The 16,895-nt window shown below is 44.3% G+C and overlaps 1 protein-coding gene across 7 annotated transcripts in view; it reads left to right on the top strand.

Annotated features, from left to right (window-relative positions):
- The window catches only part of SMOC1 (SPARC related modular calcium binding 1), a 151,785-nt gene that overhangs the window by 108,320 nt on the left and 26,570 nt on the right, over positions 1-16,895 (top strand). For 4 of the 7 annotated variants that reach the window (XM_017961284.3, XM_017961282.3, XM_017961281.3 and 1 more), the window contains exons 6-7: positions 3,393-3,482; positions 5,407-5,487. In XM_017961284.3, coding sequence (XP_017816773.1) covers positions 3,393-3,482; positions 5,407-5,487 — 171 coding nt within the window. The remainder of the gene's footprint in view (positions 1-3,392; positions 3,483-5,406; positions 5,488-16,895) is intronic. The other 3 variants (XM_017961286.3, XM_017961285.3, XM_017961283.3) reach the window with 1 other exon arrangement.

Genomic DNA, 16,895 nt, shown 5'->3' with positions numbered 1-16,895 from the left:
GTCTTTGTGTGGACATGTTTTTATTCTCCCAGATGGGTTCTAGGAGTGGAATTTTGGGGTTGAAAAGTTTATGTTTAGCTTTTTAAAGAGACTGTCAAACTCCTTTCCAAAGTAGATACCCAGCTGTACATTTTCACCAGCAATGAACAGGGGTTCCATTTCCTCCACATCCTTACCAACACTTAATATTGTCTATCTTTTTATTTTAGCCATTCTAGTGGCTGTTTAGAAGTATCTTGTTGTGGTTTTAATTTGTACCTTCCTAATGATTAATGATATTGGGTATCTTTTCATGCATTTATTAGCCATCTGTATCTCTTCTTTGGTGAAATGTCTGTTAAAATATATTGTCCATATTTAAATAAGGTTGCTTGTTATTGAGTTGTAAGGTTTACCTTATTTTCAATTTAAAAACTTTGATAGGATTTTAATTTTGTAAACCCAATTTTAAAAGTAAGCAGTTGAATAAGATGGTTTGCACTCATGGAATTATAGATACCCTTTAATAGGCCTTTAAAGTGTTTTATACCTACACAAAAAAGGGTCCCTTTTGTGGGCAAGTATCCTTCAGTTTCAGAAGAGGATATTGCTATCCAGAGAAGTAGAAGGAGGGGCTCAACTTATCCAGAGTGTTAGATGTATTCGATGTAGACTGTTAAATGTAAAGGGGGAATTGGAGTGTGACTCCCCTTGAGACTGGGAGGCAGGAGCACACATAGAAACTTTGCTCTCTCCCCAGGACCCAGTGTGAGGCCTGGTGTTGCTCCAGGGCTTGCCTGGAAACAGAACTGATGTAGACCTTGGATCTAGGCCTTGGACTTGTGTTTGGTAGGAGAGGTGCTCTTATTTGCTGGGTCAGAAGCCAGGAGCCCAGGTGCCCGGAGATGATGGTTAGAGGGTGCTGTTCGCTTTGGCTTGGCTTCCCAGCCTTTGAGAATGCTGGATTTCACAGGTGGTTCCTGGCAGCAGGGCACCTTGTCTTTTCTCACTTCATAAAGATTTCCACTTAGGACCTCCCTGTGGCAGACCAGCTGTATCTCTTCACCCTCAGTGACCCTACCCTGCGGGAAGATTCCTTCCCTGCACGTGGCTTTATGCTTCATGGGCTTCTCTGACTGCATCTGGGAAATCTGTGGAACTGCTTGACCTGCAAAAGGGCAAAGCTTCCCCAGAAAACTTTCTTTGCCCTCCTTGAGTGCAGACCACCTTTGCTGATGGCTGGGCCAGATGGGCAGTCCAAGATTTTCATCTGGATGATGGGAGAAATGAACAGAATGTTTTCAGTTATCTTGCTCCAGAGAAGAGATACAGCTCTTGTGATATGGGAGGATTTTAATACCTACATTGAGCATTAAAATATTACATAAGCCATATGCACTTGAGTTCTCACTATCATCCCTCTTGGAATGTTTGATTTTTCACTTTCCCTTTGTTAGCCTGTAAGACTCCTAAAATGAAGCCACCCTGTGTGGAACGGCTGAGCACACTGTGCTGGACTATTTAGACTATGAACTCTGTATCCGGCAGGCACAACCAAATGTGCATTGCAGCTGCCAAAAGACTCAATTCAGTGGCTCATTGAATTCAATGGAAAGAGGTGTTAATAGAGTCAGGGGAAGTGATGCTATTAAAAAAATGACATTGTGTGGCTCTGCTCTGTGTTTATTCTCCCTCAATGACTTCCAGATCAAACTCACACAGTTTGGCATCAAAAGATGCCTGTTTTGGACTCCAGTTTGAGGCAAATAACATATCCAGCATAGATAATCTTCTCTTCCTGCTACATCTCATTTCTTGGGATGATTGTCAGATGATTCAGGATCACTTTGGCTCCTGCAAGAGTTGGGTCTTAGTGTCAGTATATGAGAATAATAGCAGGGTTAGGTGTCACACGACCGTCAGCTCAGCTGCTGGCCTCAGCCTCTAGCAAGGGTTAGAGTCTCCATAGCTCTTGAATCTTAAGCTCCCAAGGGTGAGATGTTGATGCAAAAAAGAGATCAGGACTCTGTATTCTCTCTCCCTCCCCCAGTAAGATGCAGGAAAGTCGGCCAAAGGTACTGAGAGCTCCAAATGGTAGAGAGTTGTTATTATTGATGATCTGACTGGCGTCACAGAGACTATCTGAGAATGTGCATTCTGCATAAATAGTTAATGCTCCGAGAATATAGTGTTCCATCCTAAAAGACCTCTAAGGGGCCTTGAGAAGAGAAGGATGGTATAACCATCAAACCACCTGAGACAACAGTGCTCCCCTTCCCTCCCCACATGGAGAGAAATCTCTTAAACTATGTATCCTTAAGAGGGACAAAGATACCCTCTCCCAGCCTTCTCTAAGAGGGTAAAATTATTTCTTAGGGGATGAAAAACACTTACTCATTTTACATATGAAGCAAACATACATATACAGTTTATTTGCACTACTAAAATTTCATTAGGGAGATGATTCAGAAAAAATTACCTAAAAATGCTCCTTAGATGAGTGATAATGGAAAAAAGGTTGAGAAACATGGCTCTAAGTTAAGGTTTTCGGGGCCCTAATGAAAGAACTCAGAGTCCTGGAAGGTAAATAAACAAAGTCTGCACTAACTCCTGACCTGCAGAGGTTCTTGCTGTGCAGAGAGGACTGCCAACACTATTAGAATGATAAGCATTAGGACTTTGTTACTGGGAGCTCCCTGCTCCAATCATCTATGTTAGAAATTTCAAAGCAAGTGTAGGGTGATTTCTGCAAAGTCCCATGTCCTCTCCCATTTTGCTTGCCCTCCCTCTTATTGGGAATTGGGGTGTTTGCTATTTCACAGTTAGAAGTATTCTAATGATACCTGATTCTCTTCAATTCAGTGTGCTGGAGAGAGAATGGCTCTTCCTACCTTCTTATCTTTTTTAGGTGAGAGTGGAGAAACAGCGAGGAGATTGGAAGGGAATAGCACATAGGTCTCTTGTTTTCCTTGAACTGTTTAATCAGGGCCACCGAGCTGGTAGCTTTAGGGCAGGAAAGGAGCTGGGGATACCAGAATTTGATGCCATAAGGATTGCCAACCTTATCCTAACATGCTTGGCCATAACTCAGGGCTAACTCAGGAGATACTGCCTCCCAGTTTTCCTGTGGGAACAAGGGCCAGCAGAGTCATACTGGTATCCTCAGATTTGTGAGAAACGGTTCCCCAAAGCCATGAAGCTTTAGCTCCTCTCGTTCATGCCTTGGGGTGGTGAACACAAACCTGGATTTGTTTTGCTCTTTTGTCTGTCTGTGGTTCTCTTTTCCTTCTTGCCCTTTTCTTCTTTTGTTTCTTTATCTTTGGTCTCTTCACTGGGACTTGGCCGGGCCTTGTACAAACCCCAACCATTCAACAGTGCTGGAGAGTAGATAGTATTTACCTCAATAATGGTAGTCTCCTTTCGATTCTTTTTAACCCTCAATTCAGATGACGGATCTAAGCCGACACCCACGATGGAGACCCAGCCGGTGTTCGATGGAGATGGTAAGCTCTTGCATTACTTCGGATGTTCATTCTCCCACTCATTTTCAGGTTTGGGAAAGGTCTTAACGCTGGATGTTTGTTTAAGTTTTATTATTATTATTTTCTTTTTTAATTTCAATTTTTCCCAGTGTAAGCTGGGTTGTTTTAACCTTTTGAAAAAATGCAAATCCTCCCAGGAACTGGTACACTCTCCACTTCTGGAAGGGCCCTCTGTTCTCTCAGGCTTCCTGCCTGTCTCTTGGTGTCCAACAATAACACAGCCTGGACAGACCCTTGGAGCTGCCAAGACCCAGGAATCACGGCTGAGAAAGATAGGCCGGCAGTGTCCCTTCAGTAAATTAATTGGCACTTACAAGTGTCCACTCTGTGCCTGGCACTGTGTGAGCCCCTCTGGGGGATGAAAAGGAGGTTTGGAGATGTAAGCCTTTGCTCTCAAGACAGCTGCAACTCTTAGAGTGCTTTATGTGTTAAATTACGTGGTCTCTGTTCTTATTGTCATAGACATTTACGGAAGAAAGAGATCACCATGGTCTGGGAAAAGCTTTCGTGAAGAGCCAGGACTTGAGCTGGATCTTGAAAGTGGAGGGGAGGAGTCTGGGTGTTCCAGGCAAGGGGCTGGCATGGACAAGAGGGGAATGAGGTAGGGATGGGATACAGTGAGGAAAGTCGCAGGAAGGAGATTGGCCAGTGGGATTGATTTGTGCAGGTTGTAGGGACGTTGAGAGTTGAGGCAGGACATTTTGGAGAAGAGAAATTCTAGGTCAAGAGAAACTGTGGCTGGTGGCAAAAGAGAGGCTGGAAGTCTCTGGAGGCATAGAGAGAGGATAGGAGTGCGGGGTGCAGGAGGTTTAGGTTGGGGTGCTCAGGGCCTGTACTCTTCAGTGTACTGTACTGAGTACTCCATATTCCCCTGATGAGGACCTGGAAGTTTGGCAGAGTAAAGTCTCTAAAATACGACAATAAGGTTGGGATTTTAGTGCAATATGTAGCAAACTGAGCATCTCCTAGCTAAGTGTATCCAGTCCTGGATCATGAGACTGGACAGAGAGACAGAAGAATAAAAAGAAATCATGCCACGGGTTCATGCTGTGGCTATGGATGTCGCTAGCACAAGCTCAGTTCTGAGGAAGATTGAAATATACAATATCCTTTACAATCAGCTCACTTATGGGAAGGTTTGTATGCTCATGTCTGAAAGTTTAGATGTAGATGTCTCTGTGATCCACAGAGGTCCTGGATCATTGACAAGTCTGGGACCCTGGGGGTTCAGGTGAGGGACAGAGACTGTCTCATCTTGGGAGACCTCCCCAATACCCTCATTGAAGGTCACTCAGTATACTCAGGGTCACTTAGGATTCCCGCCTGTCCACTGAGTGACCAAATCCTGGAGAGCCTGGAGGCACCCTGGCACTCTCTGGATGGAGGAATCCAGCCTCTCCGCATGAGAAGCCATTAGAAAGGGGATTGAAGCACACATGAGATGCACTCCTTTCTTTCCCATCTGGAGCAGTCTCGGCTCAGCCGTTTCCTCTAGAATGGTCTCTGTGGTTTGTTTGGCGTTCATTTGTTGATTTATCCCCTTTAAATCTTCTCCCAGGGAAGCAGCTGAGAGGGACTTGGCTTGGCCCATGTTCCTTACCTCCTGGGATAATATTTTTATTCCTGGATGGAGTGCTCAGCACCTCTGCATTCTGACCACTCTGCTTCCCAGCACAGGATGCCCTGATCAGCTCTTATGAGCTGTTGGGGAGAGGAGCTTCCGTTGTGAGGAAGGAAGGGGAACTGGGAGGAGTGGATGTGGGAGAGAACTGAAGCCTCAATGCCTCAGACTTTGAAAAATGGCTACTAAGAAGTCTGAGGTTACACTTCCACTCACATGGTCTCTTTGCCCAGACTTTTTCTCTCTCTTTTTCCCCACCCCTAGAAATCACAGCTCCAACTCTGTGGATTAAACACTTGGTGATCAAGGACTCCAAACTGAACAACACCAACATAAGAAATTCAGGTAACTAACCTTCCTTGGATTATATACGTACCCAATTCATCCTTCTTTGCCCCATGGTTCTGTGACTTCTTATTGTGTGGATTTGGGAAAGTCATTTAATTTGCCTGGTTGTCAATTTCTATAGCTATAAAATAAAGAGATTGAATGTGTTAATCCCTTCCAACTTTAATTTTATTCAGTTATCATCTCAGGGATCATCTTTCTTAGGTCGTTGATCCTCTTAACAATTTTTTTGACTATATATTGTAATATTTTGATTAACTTTCCATATGCCATGCAGAAGAATTTGAAAGAAGAATGACTGGACATAAAGAAGTTGGACTTCAATCCTGGAGGGAGTCGATTCTGTGTGTTTTGAAGGCTCTAAATAGCTGCTTACAGTCATGTCTTCTCTGGTCTGATCTTCTCTGGTCTGATCTTTTAGGGGGTCTTGTGAGTGGTCAAGTTTGAGCACTGGCCAAACCCCTTGTAGAAAGATGATAATTTTCGAAGGGTGATCATATTTGTAGGATTATTTTGTAGACTCTGTTTAATATCAGTAAAGACCAGAGTCAGTAAAGTCCATTTACTATCAATAAAGACTAAATGTTCATCAACAGGAAAATGTGTTCACAAGCCAAATCTGTATCTCTATCAAGGAGGATCATCTTTTCAACCAAAGACTTCATTATGAGAAATACCACTCTGCATAATTTATGCCTGGTTGTTGAATTTAGCCATATCATCTTTTCCTTATAGGTGGCAAGACTATGGATAAAAGATATATGACTTTGAACCAGCAGGCAGAATTTTACATGACCATTAATTAATGAGTGTCCTGTCATTGGTCCCCTTTAAGTTGACCTGTTCACCAACTCTGTCCTAATGGTGGTAATGTGGCATTAGAATGCAAGGAATGATATAGACCAGGAGGTGAATTCAAATGCCATCAGTTGAGTTCCTCTGTGACTTGGGTTTGTCAGTGCCTTTTCATGTGTCTGTTCACTGACAAAAGTTGGAGATATGGGATGGTGGAGTGAAAGGAGACTGTGAACTCCCTTGAGTCAGTCTTTGACAGAAGAGTGCAGTGATTAAAGCACAGGCTTTTAAATTAGTGAAACCTGGGTTCACAGTCTAGCTCCAACATTTAGTGACCCCAGTCAAGTCATATAATTTCTTTGAGCCTCAATTCTCGTTTGTAAAATGGGATCACAATCTCTCCCTCAAAGGACTATGGTTAAACGTTAACTAAGTTAGTGTCTATATGACACTCAATTGATGCCTGGCTAACTGATAAATTGTAAGTACATGTATTTACTATTATCATTATTATTGGTATGAAAAATGGGAATAGTAATGATGGTGCTTATTTTGAAAATTCTTCAATCAGAAAGAATTTATGATTGTCACCTTAAGCAAAGGCATCTTCTTAGGACCCCCTCCATTCCCCTTTCCCTGTTAGGCAAATATAAATCAAATAGAAGTGGCTTTGGTGCCTGTAGTGCCTGATGGTGGAAGTAACATTTGCAACTGGTCTCCTGGTCCCTGAGGCCCTGAAAGGTCTGCAAGGCCCCCATGAGTTAATTCTCATTCTGTGACCAAATGGAAGATATGAAGGTGAGCTCTCTGAGTTGTAATATACAGCACTTTTTTGCCTGAAACACTCACTTGGCATTTAACAGTTGCTTCTTTGAATTTCTTTTTCACTTACCCATGCATTTGATTGCTTTGGGGAATGATGGAGGAGAAAAGATCATCATTATTATCAGTAAAATTAGAATAGCACTGCCATAATAGCTACTTTGTGTCAGGTCCTGTGGAACTTTACATTTGTCATCTCACTTGAGCTTCACCATAACCCTTTGAGATAGCTATTGTTCTTGTCTTCATCTTGCAGATGAAGAGTCAGAGGCTGAGACAGAGGAAGTAACTTGTCCTGAGTCACAGCTAGGGAGTGGTTGGGCTGGAGAAAACTAGTTATCCTTGGAAATAGAATGTCTGTCTTCTTTGGTTGTATTCTCTGCATGTAGTAAAGTGGTGAGGTCGAAGTCAGTTGATAATGTTTGCTTCTGCTGAAGTTCTTCTGCTTTCATTCCTACTCTCCATTTGGATGAGAATAGGGTCATGTTGAGAAAAGGATTCTGGACAGGTCCATCCACCTTCCTTTTGCTGGAGTGGCCTGGCCACCTTTATTTTTCTCTGGCTGACCCCAGTTATATCTGTAAGGTTAGTGTATATGATAGGATAGTTGGGAGAGACCTAACAGTTCCCTGGGAGAAACTGAGATCAGGGATAACTGTTAGAGATGGATGACCTAGGAATCTTCTACTAAACTGGAACTTTTTCCATTGTGATCAACTGGTAATATTAACTGAATGTCTATCAATCTCTTTGATATAATTATATATTAAATATATGGTGCCACAAAGACCTGTAACAGGGGTTGTCAAATGGTCGCTTGCCTGTTTTTGAAAATAAAGTTGGGTTGGATCACAGCCACAGCCATATATTTGTGTAGTGTCTGTGAACATTTTCATCTAAATAGTAGAGTGGAATAGTTGTGACAGACCCTGTATGGCCTGCAAAGCCTAAAATATTTATCATCTGAACCTTTATAGAAAAGCTTTCTGGCTTCTGGCATATATGATTGAAATAGAAGCATTTGGATGGGAGTGTGTGTATGGGGATGTCTGGGGATGTCTTACTTAAGTTTTCTGGCCCATCTCATAGACCAGGCAGGAGGATGCTTCCTAACATGCCCAGGTAAGCCTGCATCAGCACAGGAGCTCTGAGGCAGCTCACAAGGCTCTTCACCATCTCACACAAACCTTTTCCAAGCTTTAATGTCCAGGTCTGGTGCATGCTGCCACAAACGGGTTGCCAAAAAAGCATCTTGAGGTTTGGCTTTCTTAGGCATGGTTTATCTCCACTACACAACTGGTTCCACTGGACAGCTGAAGTTTTGCATGTAGCGGAGATAAACCATGTAATGGCAAAATCATGGACTTTGGTGTCAGACAAACCTATAACCTGGTTTCCAATGCTAGCTTCCCACTGAGAGGCTTAGTGAGCTTGGGAAAGTTAATTAACTTCCCTGAGTCTTGATTTCCTTATATGTAAAACAAAGTTTTAGTGCCTTGCAGGATTTTTTTGTGAGGACTCAAGAGCATCTGTGTAATGCCTGACACATAGTAGGTACACCATAAATGATTTTTTATACCCAACAAAACACTAGTGACTCTTGGTGGAATATCTTTATGTCTTCTGCTAGCCACTTGTCACATGTTATCATATTTGGTTTAATGAGAAGTCAAATATACCTTAATGATAACTTATATCTGGATATTTGGCTCTAGTAGGGACTGGAGCCTCTTGGCCAAACACCTGAGAAAGTTTTTCATTGAGTTTGATGGACCATCCTGGGTTCAGGTGTGCTTCAACCTGCATTCCCCTGGGGAGGTTGCCATGGGACTCCGTGAAGCCCATTGGGTTGAGAGCTCTTCTTCTCAGCTGTCTCTCAGAGGCAAAAAGGCTATCCCAGTTTCTTTTACACCCCACACATCCTTTTTTCACATTCAGACCCTGTGACGCCAGGTTTGTTTTCTGGCCTGGGGACTGTTGACATTGGAAAGGTTCCACTGGGCAGCTGAAGTTTTGCAATAACATGACACATATGCCTGCAGACTCTCCTAGTCTCCTTCTCTGCTCCTGGAAGTTTTGGCTCTTGTTTTTAAGGCTTTGTCATGTGTTCACTATGGTCAGTGTCACCTTTTGAGTACTTGGCAGGTTCAGCATTGACAGATTTGCTTCTTTGCTCTTCTCTTCAGTTCTTGCCTCCATTGAACCTCTCCTCCATTGCATCTCCAGCGCACCAGGAATTCCTTTCGCATTCAGGAAGACAATGTACCTGGCCAGCTAATACCCTAGAACTCGAGAGCCGCATCTTCCCATAAATGAATGTTGATGGAGCCTCTGTTCTGCTTTTATAAGGAAATATGAATGCTTGCTAAGTTTTTTTTTTTTTTTTTTTTTTAAATCAGGGGTTGGTTACCAAGGCATTTCTTAATATACCTAGTGTTTAAAATATTTTTTTTACCATCTACATGTTACAGATGATAAAGATATGAAATAAGTGACAAGAATTAGGTTTCATCTAATTCTTCATCTTATCTTGTCATGTTTCTAATTTGACTATGTGCAGGCACTTTCCTATGGCTCTGATTTACATCTTTGTTTCTATATGAAAAACTTCCACCCTTTCTCCTCTGGGCAAGTATAATCTCTCAGGAAATATGGTCATGCAGCTCTTCTCTGTGCAGCATAGTAATGTTCCCAAGGCCCACCACTCATTTCCTTCTGCCCTGGGGGCTTGACTCTGTAGCCTCAAGTGGAGTGGAGTAGTGTGACTTCCCTCTTTGTTTTGTCATCTCTTTCTTTCCTTTGTCCCTGTTTTTTTCCAGTTAACTTCTTCCATGATCTGATCAAGGACTTCAAGGAGGCCCTAGACCCTGGCCCTGTGAGTTAAATCCAAAAGGGCCATGCCTTTCCTCCCCTGCCTCTTAGACCCACAGCGCTTCCTTTTCTACATCATTGAAGGGAGCAGCTCATGGTGACTCTGCTCCCTGGAGACACAGCCATCAGCACAGACACAAGGTGGAAATGCATTTCTTTTAAGTTTTACCATGAAAGTGACACCCTGGCCTCCTCGTGCATGACTGTGACTGTGTTTGCTCAAGTCACCTGACCTGTCACAGGTAAGCTGTTCACAGTGTCAGAGTGCAGCTCTTCTAGGCCTGCTTCAGGCCCCTTGACCACGTCTTGGATTGCTCCTTCCTCACCCAGGAAGTTCCTGCTGGGATAGCTGCTATGACTGGGACTTGGGGTCACTGAGGCATCTGCACCTCCTGGCTGGATTCCTCCACCCCCCAAGCCAGCACTCTTGGCCCACCTAGAAACCGCTGACTGATGTAATGACTTGAGGCCTGGAAAAATAAACAGCTCACAGGGAAACCAGCGGTAGCCATTGTAAGCAAATACCCCACGGCCACCTGGAATCTCGCACATGACGTGATTGGAAGGAAGAATGAGTAATCCACTAACGTTAGCAGCCGAGGATGGGTCTGGGCTTGTGTGCATTTAAAATATCTATATAAAAACACACACTGGATATTTATTTCCATAACTGGCCTTCTGGATGTCTGCCCATCTCTCTCATGCAGGTGCCTTGGTCAATCATAGCCAGTAGAATTGAGCTGGGGATGGGGGATGGGTGGTCATCCCTATGGCTTTCTCCATGGCAACAAAGGCCTTGTTCTTTCTTAAAATTTCCCTTTGCGGAGAGAAGCAATAAACACACTTGGAGGCCCCAGGGAGCCTAGCCGCACAGTCCATTTTTACCTTGTTTTAAAATTAGCTTTCCTGGTCGCCTTGCTCCTTCGCCCCACGTTGTCTGCTTGGAACACAAAGGTGTGGGAGGGTGAAGGGATGGCTGCAGGACCCAGCACTGGGACGACGTGCTGCACCAGCAAGGGTTCTGTTTCTGTTTCTGGAGGTGAGTGTGTCTGCTTTTTAATGTTTGATAGCAAAACTATGTGCCCTGGTATTTTCTTTTGGCCTCTGCTGCTAAGACACTGAAATTAAAGATCTTGCCCAGGTATTGCCATTGGCTCATTCCAATTTTCTGGAAGTCAACTACAGTCTCTGCTTAGATCTGAGGGTCCTTGTTCTGTGTTTATTTGTAAAGTGGCTTTGGAAGTAGATGGGGTCTACATCTCATAAACACACTCACACATGCAACACTCATGTTTTGCAGAGTAGAGAGTGAAGTTGTGATACTTTATTTTAATAAATTTAAATAGCTCTTTCATCTTCCACCTTTGTCTGTGCCTTCTCCTCCCTTTCTGTCTAAATTTTTATTTGCTAGAACTTGCTCTTGAAAGTACAGAGACTGTCAGGTTAAGGCCAATGAAGTTACTGAGAAAAACTAGAAAAAAGGCAGCTTGCTATCTCTCAGTACTTGTCATTGCAAAAATACTGTGAGGTATTTCATATTCTTTTTGGTGGAAGGGTCATGTCTGCTCACTCAATGCTATGAGTCAATAGAGATGGGAACTTTGCTAACATTTGAGCGGATACGAGTCAGTGATGCCTTGGGGGAAAAGTTAAAAAGAAAAATGCCTGCATGCTATATTGGTACAATCCATCCTGGATGAAATATCCTCTGTAGAATTTCGATCTTGTTCTTCCCTGCCCCGTAGGAACTCAGTCTCTGTGTGGGAAGGAAGCGGTCACCACTTCAGACCATGGTGAGACATGCATGACCATTTTGGGTTACACAGAGAGAAACTATTTAGACAGGCTGGTTGGTTTGTAATTTTCCCTTACACCTCCTCACCCATGACACTTCATCCCAGCAGCACGCCCTACTTACAGTGCCAACTGTAAACATCCCTGTGACGAGGTGCCGTCGGCCAATGTCGGGGATATGGGGTGGATGGTGTTACTTTTGTGCTGAAGATGGGATCTCCAAGACACAGCAGGTTAGGTGTGGCTCACAGGCCACATAGCAGGGTTGTGGAAAGAGGTATGAGGTACAAGGGAGAACCTGAGAGCACCGAGCAGCCTTCCCTTTAACCCAGCCCCTTCCTGGTGCTCGGAGTTCTACTGGGACTTGGGAAGCTAAGTTTGGATCTGGCCCCTGAGTCATGGGGAAGTGCACATGATTTTGTCTAATTGTAAGACTGTGGGCCATTAGAATGAGAAGGGCCTGAGAGTCATCTAGCATTGCCACTTAATTTTAAATGAGAAAACAGGAGCCCAGACTTGCTAAGGGCCTTGTTCAAGGTCATAGATCCATCAAGAACTATCATGTGCTGAGGCCTCTGTTTGACTCTGAGGGGTCAAAGGATGAAATACAAGGAACATTTAAGGCAGGAGCTGACCATTGGGCAGTGGTGCACCAAAGGAATGGGGGGTGATGGTGAGGTCCACCCCAGTGGGGAGGAGTATTTTATCACTGACATTGTTTTGAATTGCTGGCATAGTGATTATAAAAAGCAGATAAACTGTTAGCTATATGTGCATTTTTTTTTTTTTAGTTTACCTGCAGACCTAATACCCCTTTATTGCCTGCCCCTGGAGCATACTGCTCCACTACCTTGCCCTTGGTCAGCTACTGGAGTCCTGTTGAGGAGACTGGTCACTCATAGGGATAAGGCAGGAAGACCATGTTTACCCCACACTACTACCTTAGACCAGCTAATAGGAATAGTAGATACCATTAAGCAACTTACTATGCCACCAGGTTTAATATTTTTCACATATGATTGCATTTAATCTTCACAATGACCCTATGAGACATGTGCAAGAGTTACCTTACTTTTACATGTAAGGAACCTGGAATTTTGAGAACTTTAACTGGCCAAGGTCACAGAGCGAACAAGGGGTAGAGCCTGAATCATTGACCACAAAGCCCATGCTCTTGACTGCCTATTTTACCTCTATTCCAACTGTTTCTGACTTTAGAAACTTCTAACATGCCAGACCCTTGGATAGGAGTGTGCAGGAGGAGTGATAGGCACTTACTGCTGCTTTCAGCCTTGCCAAGGAAGCCCAAGTATTCCCTCACGCCCTATCTCTAGTTCCCTCTGACTGCCCTGAGGTCTCTCTGGCATGTGGGAGCAGTCCTCCAGTTGAGCTTTTAGACTATCCTCACATCTCCATTTGGGCTGGAGCTGCAGACAGTTCTCTTGGCCAGTGAGTTAATCAGAAGGGTGCTCCCTCCAGGGGGTTCTCTCAGGTCCCTTTGTAGGTTACAATTGAGGGATGATGTTATGTTTTTTGCTTTCTTTTCCTGCCTATTCTGTGGGGGAAAGGACTTTTTAGCTTAAAGGAGATGGAAAAACTCATGTAAACAGAAGTGTGACTTTAATTTGTGCAAATTCTGTTTCTATTCTCTCCATACCCACCCACTACCTGATACAAACCTGAGCACAATTTCAGAGGCTGACTGTTCTGTTTGCCAGTGACATTGGCTTTTTCCTTGCCCTGGTAGGGCCTTTCCTTTTCTGGGTCAGTTGTCTGCCCTGTGTTTGGAAAGGAGCCCTGAGCAATGGTTCTGTGGTCTCTCCCTTTCTTCAGGGGCTCCCAGAGCCCCTGCATAACTCTGAGTCACATAAATGTTGAGAAATTGGGAATTGGCAATGGCCAAGTGGCACCGAGTGGTGTGCGTGATGGAAAGCCATGGTAGCAGGGCAGAGTCGGCCCAGCAAATGGTGCTTGGAAAAATGATCCTCTGGGGGCCACTTAGCCCGTCCTGTGAAAAAGTGCAAAGTCCACAAGTAAGAAAAATAACCTGTTCACATAGTTGGCTTGAAACCATAGGTGCTAAAACCCCATGTGGCTAAATAAACAGCAAGGGCCTGCTTAGTGATGTTCCATAAATCACTGAGTCCAGCAACCCTTCCCCGGGGCACCGCATCTCGTCCCTGTGCTAGCCCTTCTGAAACAGCAAAGTCAGTTCCTTACAACCTGGTCCTATCTTTCTCTCTTTTACTCCTGCAGTGCCTTCCTCTGCCAAATTCTCAGCCACCCGACGGTTCTGGAACGCTCCCGACACCACACTCTCACATGCTCACATGCTGACCTAGAGAATCCTGAGACTGGAGCCATGCGGTTTCTTATGCCTCTGGAATTTCATATTGTAATTTAGAAAGGTTGTTTTCAACCCACAGTTTGATATTTTGGGTTATCTTTCAGCATTTCAGTCATTTTTGATAAGAGACTAGGTGGGTGTGAAGTATTTGAAGGGGTTTCAGGGTCACTGTAGGTGACACACTGCTAATTTTTTCTTTAATATTCTTGGCTCAGTGGGACAACTCTTTTGCAATGAAACCTAAGTAAGTGCCTCTCATTTTTCAGTCTGGGTAACATTTTAATTGATTTTTCCCCTAAGAAAATCCAGTGCTTGATGGTCTGGGTTGTGTGTAGCATTTCCCAGGATGTGTCAAAGGGATAGATACTCTTTTTGCAGCCTCTGTGGGCTCATCCCCATGGTTTATTCAACAGTGGGCAGCCCTGTCTCTGAAGTGTCAGACTAGAATTCTGTGGGAGGGGTGACATGATGGGGACTCAAGCAATAGAAGGGTTCTTGGACTAAGTACCCTTTATGAATCTTGTACACCAGAGGTTCTGTGGCTCTCCTATAGCTACCAGAGATGGGTGTGGTGAAGGCTCAGGAAGGATGTGCAGAGTCCTAGTTTCCAGGAACTTGCATCCAGTGAAACAGGGCACTGAGGACAAGGGGCCCATGAGGGCAGATCCTGCACAAGGGCCACACTGCTTCTAGCTTTGTTCTGGGCGGGGCCTCAGGGAAAGCTTCAGGGACGGAGGATGGCCTTGAATGAGGGTAGGCTAAGATCTCATGGTTTATTCTTTCTGCTTGCTATGTCTTAGAGCATTTTTCTGGCCTCTCCAGCACCTGACATGATGCTAGCACCCAGTACATATACAACCAGTAACATCCTGGGTGATAACCTGGGTCTACAAGGTCCCAGTCCTTTTTTGTGTCCTCTTCCTGGGCCCTAATCTTATTTGCTACTCAGGATCCTGCTTTAGGTCCTCCTCTCTCAGGACAATGTCAGTTTACTTTTTCTGTAGTCTAAGGAACTCCCTGTCCGGATGGCCAGAGTAGGTACCTTGGTTACCAGTCGAGCCTCCACTGGGAGAGCCTCTGGTTCTTTCTCTGGGAGGACCGCATCATTCAACAAAGCATCTTCCCAGTCCACATTTTTATGGCTTGTGACTCTTCTTCAGTTCTTCTGCATATGGCTCTCTGTAAGATTAGCCTTTTTTCTTGCACTCATTTTTCAGATGGACTTTACGATGCTTCATGTCATAGGTCAATTTGGCTAGGCCATCCTGCCCGGTTGTTTGGTCAAACACTTACCTAGATATTGGTGTGAAGGTATTTTGTGGATGTGGTCAACATTTACAGTCAATTGACTTCAAATAAAACAGATTCCCATTCATAATGTGGGTGGGTCCCATCCAATCAGTGGAAGGGCTTAAGAGCAAAGACTGAGGTTTCCCCAAAAAGAAGGAATTCTGCCTCCAGACTGTAACATGGAAATCCTGCTTGAGTTTCCAGTCTGCTAACTTGACCTATTGATTTTGGACTCAAGACTGCCCCATCACTCTTACCTGAATTTCTAGCCTACTGGCCTGCCCAACATATTTTAGACTTGCCAGCCTCTATAATTACATAGCCAATTCCTTAAAATATTACTCTCTCTCTCTTTATGATATGTGTGTGTATCTATAATCTATAGATATCAAGCGCTTGTGCCTGTGCTGGCCCTTCCAAAACAAATAGATACATAGATATACACACACATACACACACACACACACACACACACACACCTGTCTCTATTTTCAGTTGGTTCTCTTTCTCTGCAGAACCCTGAGTGACACAGACTTTCTCTGTCTACCATCTTCTCTCTCCACCCGTCTCCCCCTTTGCCCCCGTCTTCCTCCATCACCATGAGGTTCCCATGTTCTTTCTCCAAAATGTTTATAGCATAGCTGGCCAACCAATAACTGCTGACTACATGTGCAGAAGGTGCTTTGGTGTTGGGTTACCCAGGATCTCAGCTTTTCTGTCTGCTCCTTTCTTCAGCAGTTCCTCCTCTGGAAGGCAGTGTCTAGAAAAAAAGGCCAGCCCAAAGAGCCGAAACTCAAATCTTGTAATGTTTATGCTTTTTGGCCATTTTTGGTTTAAACCAAAAAAGAAGAGAAAGGAAAAAGATGATGAAGAAGAAAAGGTTTCTGGGATAAAAGACTAAACTCTGGGCTAACATCAAGATTGGGGATTTAGGTTATCCATGCTTTCCTTTGTTCCCAATCACCACGAGTAATTGAGAGGCACAGAGGCCTGGGCTGGTCCTAGCTGATAGGGCCGATAGAGCTGTGCTCTAGGCTTATCCCATCTTGGTGGGATGTGAAAGAACCCGTGCCCTGGGCCTGGAGACAGGGTTCATGTTTATCTGGTCCAACCTCTTTTTTCCTCTCCTGTCTCCTGCCCTGCGCACTCCTGCTGGACTTCGGTCTTTCTTCGCTATGTGCAATTAGTGGTGGACAGGGTTGTGTGCTTTCTGGTGACAAGGAGTGGACATGGTTTCACTTCTATTTGAGTATTTACCATGTGCCAGACTTGGTACTGGGCAGTTTGCTTGGATGTTTTTCTCTTGTGTTTTTTCTCTTAGGCAGTCAGAGGTTTGTCACTGACGTTTTAGCCACTCATTGCCAAGTGCGGAATGACCTGACTCTCACTTCCCTGCACCATCTGAGGGACAGGATTATAGGCAGGCGTGTGAGTGTGTATGTGTGGTTGTGTGTTTCCATGCCCCACTGGACAGCCCTGATTGTTC

This window comes from Papio anubis, chromosome 7 (assembly GCF_008728515.1).
Source record: "Papio anubis isolate 15944 chromosome 7, Panubis1.0, whole genome shotgun sequence".
Classification (NCBI taxonomy): Eukaryota; Metazoa; Chordata; class Mammalia; order Primates; family Cercopithecidae; genus Papio; species Papio anubis.
Note: the sequence above shows the minus strand (reverse complement) of the source record. Positions and strands in the feature narration are given on the sequence as shown.